Source organism: Malurus melanocephalus, unplaced genomic scaffold (assembly GCF_030028575.1).
Source record: "Malurus melanocephalus ecotype Western Australia unplaced genomic scaffold, MMel_1.1 scaffold_219, whole genome shotgun sequence".
Classification (NCBI taxonomy): Eukaryota; Metazoa; Chordata; class Aves; order Passeriformes; family Maluridae; genus Malurus; species Malurus melanocephalus.
The window spans coordinates 491,325-504,086 of NW_026623451.1; the positions used below are offsets into that span (position 1 = coordinate 491,325).

At 48.1% G+C, this 12,762-nt stretch overlaps 1 protein-coding gene across 1 annotated transcript in view; it reads right to left on the reverse strand.

The window, feature by feature from the left end:
- The window catches only part of SRRM4 (serine/arginine repetitive matrix 4), a 39,456-nt gene that overhangs the window by 6,148 nt on the left and 20,546 nt on the right, over positions 1–12,762 (reverse strand). The window contains exons 4-8 of the mRNA XM_057374226.1: positions 11,957–12,028; positions 10,961–10,987; positions 10,444–10,494; positions 8,173–8,265; positions 7,014–7,176 (exon numbers count right to left, since the gene is read on the reverse strand). Coding sequence (XP_057230209.1) covers positions 7,014–7,176; positions 8,173–8,265; positions 10,444–10,494; positions 10,961–10,987; positions 11,957–12,028 — 406 coding nt within the window. The remainder of the gene's footprint in view (positions 1–7,013; positions 7,177–8,172; positions 8,266–10,443; positions 10,495–10,960; positions 10,988–11,956; positions 12,029–12,762) is intronic.

Below are 12,762 nucleotides of genomic sequence, written 5' to 3' on the forward strand. Positions count from 1 at the left end.
ACAGGCTGCCCTGGGCAGGGCTGTTCCCTGGGACCCTGAGCACCATATGTGGGATTTACATWATTTCAGTATTTCATAGTTCAGTTTTAAATCCACTGGCATTTACCTGGGCCAGCTCAGGAGCATACCACTGAGAGTGGGGCTATGTTAGTGCTAACATCTGCCCTTGAGTGGGGTGAGAATTAGGGCTAAATGCACACCCACGTGTGTGCAGGATCTGCACTCTCATGTGGCCTCCTCCTCTTTCATTCAGTGCCTCTGCTGTCCTCAGTCCCACCCATGAGGTTTGGTCCAGAGTTCTTAAAGAGTGGACACACAGGTTTGGCTCCCACCTCGTGGTAGTGCTCCAGACACGTTCCCAGCAAGCCRTGCTCCCTCAAACATGTGCACATGCTCTCATGCCACATTCTGGGGCACACAATGCCCCAATCTATGCCATGCTCTCCACACTGGGGMCTGGGCCATGCCCTCACCAGTCTGGGGCCTTCTGAGCCAAAAAAAACGCATTGCAATGTTGGTGCTATCTCAGGCAGCAGAGGAGACCGGGATCAGCTGTCACACAGCAGGCACAGGGCCAGTCCCTTTGGAAAGGTTAGCTCTGGACTGGCTGGCTTTTTCATCCTCAGAGGGGCTGCAGACTCAGCCTGTGTCATGTTTCACATGGATCTCCTTCATCCTATCAGATGGTGCCTCCACATCCACACTCCTGCCTGTGGCATTCAATCTGTGTCCCCAGGGAGAGCTGCTCTCGACCCAGTTTGAGGTGTTAACTGGGACAGGGACAGCTGACTSTGGACACAGGTGCTGAACCAGCAGTGACTGAAACCAGAGCAGAGCTACCAACACCCACAGCAGCTCTCAGCACAGTCTGTGGAAGGATGACWGCCTACAACATCTCGTGCTCTGAAAACACCTGGAGCTGGAGGATCTCCAAGTCCTTTCTGTGCTGCCAGGAAGAGAAGCATTACTGCTTCTAGGAGAAGGGATTAGCTCATCCCACAATGGAGTTCCCCATCCCCACCCCCACTAACTTCTAAATAATGCTCAGTCCCAGCAGCAGACATGGGAAATGAAGTGATCCTTCTTCATCAGCCAGCTTGCACCTTCAACGCAGAAGCCCTGCACAGAGCAGAAATGTCTCCCAAATGTTCCCAGCTAGGAATGAGCAAAGACACACATTGCAGGTCCTCATTTCAGCATCTGGTACTGCTCCTTGCCTCTTCTCAGCTCTAGCACTTCTCTGCCAGTCCTTGCTTACTTCAGCACAAACAGGAATGTCACAGGAGAGCCTAAGGGAGCCAAGTATCCAGCTCTGCCTATCACCAGTTCTTTCTGAAACCCTGATGCCACATGCAGAGCCCCAAAAGATCTGACCTCTGTGCTGTGGGCCACTGCACTCTCCCCAGCCACATTCCAGAAGATACAGGATTGCACTTTCAAATATGCTACCAGATATTTTTCTGAAAAGATGGGTTATGGTTTGCATTCAAGTTGAATCCTAACCCAGAGACAATCAGCTTTTCACCACCTTTCACTTACAGGCAAAAAACCATCACGAGGTACTCCCTGACTGCAGGGGTAGGATAATCCTGGAGTGGGCACAGGRCTGCTCCAAGAGACACTGACCCCAGCATCACACACAGAAATACCTTCCTCCTGTAGCTTCCCAGTTTAAACTGAAAGGCCTTTATTTCTGCCAAGAAATACAGCAGTTTCTTGGCATTTCTATACCAGTTCTTCAGACTGACTCTGGGAACTGAGATCTTTGCTTCTGCTGTCTTGGCTGACATCTACCTTCAAAGTAGCAACTGTTGTCAGCACATCGCAAAATCTGTCAAATGACCGGGAGGATCAACAAGCTCCTCTGTAGTTCAACATCTGTGGCAGCAATGCTCTGGGAAGAGGCAAYGTGGATATCAGTCAAATACGAAGCTGAGAGTCTGTGTGAGGGCTGGAGGGTCTAGACTGGGGCAAGGGAGGTTCCAGGGCAGACACAGCAGCTTCTTGTCCCACACCCCAGGGCACCAGGCTGTAGCCAGCAGCTTCCTGAAGGCTGGGGGAGAGGTTCTGCCCTGCACCAGGAGCCAGGACAAGTCTCAGGGTGCTCAGCTTGCCTGTCTGCTCAGACTAATTCCCCATATTCCCCACTGGATGACCTTGGCTTTGTTTGTGGTCCCATTTTACTGTTTCTCAAAGCCATACCAGCCACTCAGGACGAAAACAGTACCACATCTAAAAACACAGCGCAGCGCTCAATTGAATCAAACCATTCTGTGTGATTCTGAATTCTAATGGCTTTTTACTTTTCTAGAGTGGCTTAGAAGAGCCTGCTCTTTCACAAATCTAATTCTCTCTATGTGAACATTTGGATTTTCCCCCACACAACCCCAAATAAGTAATTAAATAATCTCAGTGAACTTTGCTTCATCCAGCTTTCAGCAGGGAATCTGCTGCTGCCCTCAAGGGAACCCAGGATATGTATTTATTGGATTTTTTGTTTCAAATCATTATTTAATCAAGATGAAGGGGGAGCAGAAATGAGGCCCTCACTCATATTCCAGACTGTAATTCCGAGTGCGATCCCAGACCAAGAGGCAGCGTGATCTAATAGGTTACAAAAATACAATCACTGCTCTTCCAATTAAACTGAACAGCTCCATTTACTGTGCCACAAACAGCCCCGAGGCGAGAGATGACAATACATTGTCTCAGCCATACGGGGACAGCAGCGTGGCACAACCTCACTCAGAGCTGCAGGATTTCTTTGGTGAGTCTTTTTTCTCTTGTTTTGCAACTCACTTCAAAGCAGAGTTAATTTCTCTTTCAGAGGGGCATAATGTCTGCCTTTCTCTCTTTTTCTAGGCATTGTGCTAATGAAAGGAATKAAACACTTGTGTCGGTGACCCCGGCCAGCCCTGCTCTCGGCAAGGGCCCGGCCAACATCTGCCAGAGCCGCCGGCACAGGGACAGCACCTGCTGAGGGGCTGCTGGGGATGGGGCTCTGGGGCTGCCCTGGGGCACCCCCACCTGCTACAGCTCTGGGGAAATGGGCTCACCTCTGCTGGAAAACCAACTTCTGACTGACTACAAAAAGTAGAAGTTCTGTAGGAATTCAGTATAACCCCTTTTTGCACAGTTACGAATCCCTGACTCGAGGAACATCGAGTGGGAATATACCTCTTTTTTCTGGCTGGATGGGGAGTTCAGGGTAAGGCCTCCTCCACCACAAGGGCTGAGTCCCAGAGCAGGGGGGCAATGACACAGCTGTCCCTGCAAGCTCTGAGCTTGGGTTATTTGGGGCTGGATGAGCAGCCTGGCTCACCAAGACACTGCTGGGGGTAAACTACAGAAAATGCCAAGCAAAGTTTTGTTTTGCTTTTCAGGGATCTTTTCAGCCTGCTGGGGTGCAGCCAGTGTATCCCCACCTCAGCTTGGGCCAGGCTGGCGTTGCTTGGGAGGAAGGGTTTGCCTTCCACCACTTTCTTTGGTACCTGTGCACAGCCCAGCCCTTCCATGGATACAGGCATCCATCCATTCCCYGCAGCTGCTGCTTCCAGCACTGAGCTGTGGATTTGTCAGACAATAACCAGGGGTAACCTCAGTCCATTGGCTGGGAGGGGAGAACAGGAAAAAGGAAAAAAGAGAACAATTTCCATATTCATAGAAGGTTTTGCCTTTCTGCTCTTCAAGGGCCCTGTTTGCTGTCAAAAACATGCTGCCTAGCACTTAAAGAATAGCTCTTCCTATGGAAGCCAAAACCCAGGCTGGAAAACAGCAGCAGCAAGCCAATATGCCTGTCTGCCATCAGGTTTCCTGAGCCCTCCAGCACATGCTATCCCAGCTCCAGCACAGCATTTCCCCACTTCTACCTTCCTGCAGACACGAGCACAAAGAGAAACAGCATCATTTGGACCAGCTGTACCCCACTGAGCCTCGCTGGAAATCTGGCTCAAGCCTGTGATAATTTGTGGCATCACAAATGAGTTACAGTGAAAGCAAAGGAGCTGGCAAGGGAAGTGTATGCATGGTGCAGTTATCTTCATCAGGAACAACAAAGGCAATTAGATCTGTGCCCTGCAGGTATTTATATTGCACTGCTAAAGGAAAGCACGGTGGCACAGTCATCCATCTGTGTCGGTGTGGAATAAAGTGTCTGCAGCTGGGCAGGGGTATTCTGTACAGAAATTAATGCTGCCCATTATCCACAGCTTCTCTCTGCCTGCTGAGGCACAGGCCCACAATTCTGCTCTCAATAGGTGGCTGTTGGGGCTGCACGGGATTAAAGGAGAATGAGAGGAAGATGCTTGGAAATTCACTGCCAAAAGGAAAAGTAGCAGGGAACTTTGGGGTGTTTCTGCATGTGTACATGCATGTGTGGGTGCAACAGYTTATGCATAAAAAGGGAAAGGAGCAGCAAGGTAGATGCATAGGCAGGGTGTTATTTTGTGTGCTTTATCCCTCAGCCATTCCAGGTAGACCTAGTTAGAAATCGTGGCTGTTTCATTACAAAGGAATGAAGAAAATAGGGGTGGGGAGGATGGCAGAATTTACCACAAAGCGCTTCAAATTTTCAAAAGAAAAAGAATGTAAAATAAAACACAGCTTAAAAAGCAAAACCTTTGTTTTGGAAGTGCTAGAGCATTACCTCATGGGAGTTTGTGTATTGTCTCGTTAGATTTTTCCCTGTGCATTTTTTCCAGTGCATTTTCCCCTGATCCTCCTTGGACAATCCCTTTCCTTTGGAGCTATGGCAGTGCATATCTCTGCATGAGGATGGGTTGGTTTGTAAGCCCAGGCTAGATGGAAGGATAAGGGAGTATAACATACCAACTCTCACAGAGTACTGAAACATGGCATTTTTGAATCCTAATTCTGGATTTTTTTCACGAAGTATTTTCTTTTCTGGTAATTTGGGTTTTTAAATTTTTTTTTTAAAATATATGATCAACATATTCTGCAAGAGCATTTTTCTTTCAGGCTGCTCTCAAAGACTGACAGACCTAAGCTTATTCATAGAGCAACCATTTAACTCATGAAAAGGAAAGGCATCAAAGGGTTGTGTATAGTCATTAATAAATGAGACTAAAGGTTCCCATTTCATTTTTCCCTTGCCAGTTTTGAGTACATGGTATTTAATGACCTTATTCAGCAAAATTTCAGGGGCAGCTCTTAACCAAGGGCTTCAATTTAAACAAGTGCTTAAACGTGCTCTTGAATGATGTCCCAAGAGAACGTACTTCTTTTGGGGACRGAAGGACAGTAGTGGGTTCCATCAGTCATTATGCCTTTTAGTAATTGAAATATTTGCATAAGTTATTAACCCTTACTAGAAGGAACACAGGAGTGTCCTGATGACTTTCACTTAGAATCCACCCCCTGCATCTGGAACTATCAAGCTCTTATTTTCCCTTCCCTGCAGCTTGTGTGCTCGTTTACCTCAAGTGAAGCAAATGGAAAAGGGAGTGCAGCATCCCTTCAAGCAGCATGCTTGAGTTTAGCTCATTTTAAAGCTTTTAAAATTTTAAATTAGACTTTATTCTTTCTCAGGAAACAGAACAGCTGGCAGTTGGCCTCACAGGACTTGGGGAGCACGGCTTCCGAGAGAGGAAACCTAACACTAATTAAAAACCAGGCTTAGACTCAGAAGCATTTATGAAAAATATGCTGCTTGAACCAAACAACACCCTGGTGACRTGATGCAGTCTTTGGCTGGTTGAGTTTTTTTGGGAGGAGCTCTGAACTCAGCAACACCCCCAACTCATAACAATGAGCTTCATACCTTGTTTTTCTTCCTTTGCGTGTGCGTGCACACATCAGTGTGTGGTGTGAGGTTCTGCTCTCCACGTTTCCTTATAAGGCCCTAYAAGGACTGACTCACAGGGCCCCACACACTCTCTAACGAGAGCAAATATGCATATCTATAATGCTGAGAGACAGCTTGTGCCTGTCTGTACCCACGTACAATCCCTGGGTATTTTGATCGGYACGCTGTCTGTGTGGGTGAGTGGGTAGATTCTCTCCTCTTGCTGGCACCATCTCTCTCCTATCTGATGTAGCTCCTGCGTGCGGCTGGGCTATTTCCAACTGATGACTGGGCCTAAAGGAGAAAACATCTTCGGGGCTTGAAGTACTCTGTACTCAAAACACCTCTAGCATTACACATCCACACATGTGAGTATCAGATTSTGCACTACCTCCAGTCCTACACAGCAATTTATCTCTCCAGGTGCCTATCTGATACCTATACCATAGTCAGGGCACCTCTGTTTTGCTGCTGCCAGGAGCAAAGGGGAAACATGCCACGGAAAAGGAAAGCTGAAATCAATCTCTATCTAATATTTCTCTCCATCTCTTGGATCCCTCAATACATGTATTATATCATCTCTTTCTGTGTATATGCAAAAACATCCCAAGGCACTGAGTCTGATTTTACCCTCAGCTGCACATGCAGTTCCCATTAGCATCAATGAGAGCTGCTCATAAGTTCTGAATTTGGCCCCTGGGCTTGTCAGTCCAGAGCAACAGTGATCCTAGAAGGATCCTGATAGTCAGAAAACATCCCATGCCAATAATCACCAACTCATTAAATGTAAATGTTCCTTTTGTATATGTTTGATACCCTTTTTCAGCCTGAAGGACTAAACTTTTGGATGTGAAGACCAGTGAATTAAGTTCACATCCAGCTGAGCAAGGACTGCATAGCAAATACTTCCCTTTAAAATATCGTTGCTGGAGGCCACTTTTATTTTTTTTTTGTTAAATGTCCTCAATTCATTATTCATAAGCTAAAGACTTTGCAAGTTTTTCCCCTCTCCATCCCCACCYTTGGTGTGAAAGTGCTGAAGGAAGGAATGACTTTACATACATTGGAAAACAGCACCATGAATAAATAATACAGTTTAACCAAGTTCGTCTAACATCACTATAATTGAGTTATAAAAATTTCATATCAGATTTCTTGCCCAGATTCCTGTGGCTAGTTCAAGCAAAGAAGGACAGTGTGTAATACTTACTACTTCCTTAGAAGACAGGAAGCTGTAGAGTGGGAGGGTTTGGCTGGCTTTTTGACTGGCCTGAACCTCTGMAGAGGAGCTTCTCTTTGCCGTGATCTTTGAATGGTGCCAGGAGTGTCTTCKCCTTGTTTTACGTCCTTCCTCCCGAGACCTGGCTCTGTGCCTCCAGGAGAGAGGAAYAGCCAAAATGTTATTCCTTAGTATTGCAATAGTGCCCATTCCCAGCTCCATGCAAACCCTTGGCAGCTCTGTGTTAGGATACTGCGTGTGGGAGAATGTTCTTTCACATGACTACTCTGTGAAGTCATGATGGAGAGAAAAGGGATGTTTTGCTTTTCTACTTTAAAAGAAAAATAATAATTCTGCATCCAAGCTTTGGACCTTAACCTCAAATTTCAGCTCCAATGCATGGTTTTATGGTGGCTCAAGGCAAACCATTACCCTCATGCACTCCAGAATGTTCCTATGGTGATACACCCTGCTCTTGCATGAGCACCCCTCCAATTACTGACTGCATTCCTCCCCGCACTGATCCTCAGCTTTTCATAAGTTCCCAGTACTTAAGAGAAGTGAAGTGGGAGAGTGGGGGTGGGTTGTTCAAGTGCTTTCAGAGAACATGAAACATGAACTCATTATGTGTATAAATCACCTGCTATTGCAGCAGTGCTGGGTCTCGCACCAGCATCCACTTAGCTGGCCCCAGAATGCATCTGTCATCCACAGGAAAAATTTTAATCAGGTCAAAAACAATGGCTATAGATTGCCATGGGCAAATGTATTTCCACTGCTTAGACCATGTTTAAGGGTCTCCAGGGACATCAGCAGTACAGAGCCCTTGGGGTCTCCATGGACATCAGCAGTACCCTTCCCCTTGGGCTGGGGAAGGGACACTAGACTGGAATCAGCTGTCATGGGCTGATCATCAGGCATGGGGATTAGAAGTGACTGTCACATCAAAAAGCTGCAGCCACTGCTCCTTGAGGCAAAACCCATCTGTAGCTGAGACCACAAACAGCTCAGCCCCCAGCGGGTGACATTGCTGCTACCAGAACAAGAAGTGGCTGAGCACAGAGAGCCTGTGGGTCACACAAGCTGTGACAACCACGACCCTGAGCCCAGGAAGCATTGGGGACACTGAGCATGGGAGTGGTGACGTTACCTGCTGCGGCAGCTGGGGGAGTGGGAGTCGGAGCTCTCTGAGCGAGAGTGGCAGCGAYGGTGCCGATGGGATTTCCGGGTGCGCCCACGAGAGCTTTAAGAAGCAGAAAGGAAAACCAGCATTAGGTTAGCAGGTGGGGGGATGCCAACAGCTGGAGGCTGAAGTCAATAATGTTCAAATCAGAAGGAAGGTATGCATTTATAACCAAAGAGATTGTTGTGTGAAACACCACACAGAATATCAAGGCATTAGAAAGTCTCTGTCCCTTCATCAATACAGTGACATCTTCCTGAGATCCCTGCTAGCATTTTACACACAAGCTATTAGGTTGGCTCTGTAGCCTGCTGGGGGAAGATTTGTGGACAAGCATACAGGAGCACAGCAGCCAGCACCAATCCTTTCTAGACTTTAAAGAGCCACATGCCYGCCTTTCATCCTGCAGCCTACCCTGAAACAGCCAGGCAACAGCCCAAGACCTTCCTGTGCTGAGCCTTGGGAGGAAGCATCATCTCTTTGGGCAACCCATCACAAACCTCCAACCCTCTTTGTAATGCTGGCTCCTTATTAAAGAGCAGGTACAGAAGGCCAAGCTCCAAATGACACAGTACACTCAGTAACACCAGCTTTCCAGGTGGGAGCCAATTCTGTGGGCAGCTCTCATGGYTGCTACACAAAGTACAGCTTCCCTAACTGCAGCCTGCCCAGTGTGTGGYTCCTGCTTGAGAGGCAGGACGATTTCCCTGGCTTCTGACAAGTGCCCAGTCACTGSTGCTCCCTTTGCTAATGGGCCTGAAGACAGTCCCCAGCAAACAATGTCCAGTGCCCTGCTGCACTTCCCCTTGCACCATCCAGGCTGTTTCTCGTGGATTATTGGGCCCTTTTACTGAAGGGCTGTTGTTACCCATGCCAACAGCTGAAGTCCTGGGTGCAGAGAGCAGGGAACATGGATGGCAGGTTAACTGCCACCTTCTGTGCCCTTTCCCTCCCGTCTTTGTTCACCACAGTAGTTATTTTAAATCTGGCAGCATTTCCATCTGCTCAGGCTGGCATGGCTCTGCCAGCAGGCAAAGCTAACAGTGGGTGAGCTGGTGGGAACAGCCTGGCTTCATGGCCACACTACACAGTCACTGACAGCACAAATACAACCTGCTTGGACAGCATTTAGCAACTTGCTGGTCTAAAAACTCAGCAAATAATTGCTTGAGAACAGCATCTCCTTTAAGACAAAAGGGCAGCCTCTAGGGCAATTCCTTCAACTCTGCTTAGCTGTTTTCTTTGATGCTTTTCATACCCAATGATTATATTTTTTTTAAACTTTGCATTTTGGGATCCTCCCTTCTTATTTCCATACAGCTGAAATCAGCAACACTGATCATCTTTCACTCACATGGTGGATTTGTGTGAAAATCCCCATGTTTGCTCTTCACCCCCKGCACCAGTGCCTCCACTTTGGGAAAACTGGTACTGTGTGATTTARATAGCCAGTTGGCTCAAAGCAAAAATAAGTCAAGGCAGTGTGATTATACAGAAATCCTCATGGGATCCATCTGATCCACGCCTGGGAGCAAAAGGTTTGGAGAAACTGGGAGTGGCTCAGCTCTGATTCGACGGCAGAAAGATGAGGCTAAAACGCCTTGGCTGGTTTATCCCCAAAGAGCAATTCCAGCAGCTCTAGCTCCCTGAGGTCAGGGCACACCAGCAGGACGCAGATCTCAGCTTTAACTGCACTGTTAGGGTACTGCTGTGTTAGGCTGGGGAGAGGTCTCATTTTATAGACAGCCTAGGAAGCCTCTCTTTTTCCAAGGCTTCTAGAACAGGGCAGCCCAGTTTGAGGGGAAACTCAACTGAACCTGTGCCATGAACATGCAGAATCCTAGAGAAAAGAAGACTGGCTTTCTGCATGCAATAGAAATGACCTGTCCCAAGCCCCAGCAAAGCTAACCAGGGAATCAGTGCCCAAGGTTCAGCCCCAGGACTGTTCCCTTGCTCTGAAAGCAGGTGAGAAGCCACAAGTTGCAGTTCCCAGAAGACAGAGATACACAAAGTACAGAAAGAGGTGCCACAAAAGAAAGGGAGAGGAAAGATCTCCAGCCTCTACAAACCCTTTTCAATTCCAGCAGAACCAGATTTGCCTGTTTTAGCGGCAGAATAATCCTGAGAATTGCTCAGGGCTGTGCAGCAGGTGTTAGCTCCAGGGGCCCCACCACATCAAGCACTTCCTAGCCCCATACTGTGCAGGCAGGGCAGGGAACTCCATGAATCACTACTTACTGTTTTTTGTGTTTTCTTTCTTCCTTTCTCTTACTTTTGGGGCTTGAAGAACTAAATAAGAAATGGTTAATTAATTCGGAGATTTATATTCCRATAAAAAGCTGCACAATCACACGTCAATGTTACAGCTCGATTGCCCRAAAGCATGCAGTAAAAATGAAAGGGATTTGTGATTCTATCACTGCACAGGGGGTCTGAGTGCCTGCTGACAAATCTGCTCCATGGGCTTGGCCAAAAYCCACAAAAGGATCCATCAAATTAGTGACTTCGCCTTTTTTTTCGTAGAGAATAGGAGTACTTCTTGATATTGTGCACACATGTACTGGAATCGGGAGACTTTTTCCARTACGCACAGGGGGATCACTGACTCAGAATCCCCACACCTGACATAGAATGGGGGGAGCCAAGGGGATTTCACAAGGGAACACAGAAGAAGTGTCTTCTGCCCCCACTCAACCTTGAARAGACCATTAAACTCTCATTTCCAAGGGACCACCCACACCTGCTCAACTCTTACCTGTGCCTTCTCTTCTTTGATGACAACCTGCAAGACACAAATATGTACACTGAATGCAGGGTCYCACAAAATTGGACATTTGAATCCAAGACAATGTGTTTAGGCCCAGATTGAGCACTGAGAGGAGACCTCATGCACCGCCTGGGCAGAATGGCCTCAGCTCTCCTTCAGCCAGCTGGTGAGGGAGCAGCTGAGAAATGCTGGTGTGGCAGAAAGGACCAGCACACTCTACAAGTAATTGAGAATATGACCCTCAGGATAACAAGTCTTTAGAGAGACTAGATACATCCCCTATCTCTGGTGGGTCCTTTTTCTCTAATACTGCCTCCAGTTTTGCACTGCATGTAGAGGTGAGTCCGTTCCCTGGTTTTCTGTATGAAGGACTCAATAGCAGTTGAAGGAAAAATCYTCTCTGTGTAACTCCAGAGCAGCCAAACCAGCATCATGCCCCTGTCTTGCCTCCTGGAGCATCCCTGGGATCCCTCGTTGGGAAGAAAGTGTTTTAAAGAAGTTCCTATATCCTTGTCTCTCCTTCTCCCTYGCTCTTCTTCAGAGAATCAAACTCAACTTTTCACCCTGTTATCTACTTTTGGTAGCTTCTCTCTCTGGTTCAATATATTATAAATACATGAACCTTCTTAGGGAGATGGAATCCACTGTTCTCTTCAAATATTGGTTTAACAGCAGAGAGAAAACAGTGAAATATTTGCAATTTTAAAATTTAATCATGCTCTTTGAATTAAAAATGGACTTCAGAAGGGGAAGGTGGAAACATCTCTTTGTCCCCACACCCCAACAGCACGTATTTATCTGTTTGCACTGGGTGGATGTGGTTTGCACCCCATTTCATGCCCTCTTAGCCCAGAGGGACCCTGGCAATGCCTCCCCTTGAGCCTCACCCTTTCTGCCTGCCTGAGGCAGCAGAGCCTTCCACCCCTTCTCCAAACCCCCAACAGCCGCTGCCAGCATGGAATTACATTTTCAAGGGAAAAATACCTGTTTCTTTTTCGCTTCTTGGAGCTTTTCTTCTTCTTCTTCTTCACGGGCGAAGGGCTGTAGGAGGGAGACCTGAGGGGGCAGAGGGGCATTAGGGACCACAGGGCTGCTCACAGCCCTCAYGACCACCCCAAAACTCACCCCACCAGCAGTGGCTTCTCCAGGATGGAGAGGGGCTGGGGGCTCCTGGTGGGAGCAGGCTGAGCCCAGGAATGAGCCTGAACCCAGCTCTGCTGCCATGAGAGGAGGGTGAGAAGATGGCGGCGCCACCCTGGGCGACAGAACCCCCAGGCCCTCACACTCCATCTTACACAGACCGTTTTCCCTCACACCCATCGAGGGCTGCCATCCCCTCCTGCCCCACACACTGCCATGGCCACTCTGCCCTCCTTCACTGATCCTCTTCCCTCATGCTCAGCCAAGGGCTGGCCGACCTGCCTGTCTCCTCACAACCTTCATGCCATCATAGCTGCCTTCATCTCCTTCAGCAAACCTCTTCCCTCACATCAAGCTGTAGGCTGCTGTCCTCTCCTGCCCCACACAGAGCCATGGCCACCCTGACCTCCTTCATGACCCTCTTCCTCCACATGCAGTCAAAAGCTGCCCTACCTGTCCCCTCACAGCCCTCTTCCCTCACACCCAGCCGAGGGCTGCCCTTTCCATCCCCTCATGCCGCCATGGCTCCCTCATGACCCTCTTTCCCTCACACTCAGCCAAGAGCTGCCCTGTGCATCCTCACACGCCACCATAGCTTCCTCATGACCCTCTTCCCTCACACCCAGCTGAGGGATGCCCTGCCTGTCTCC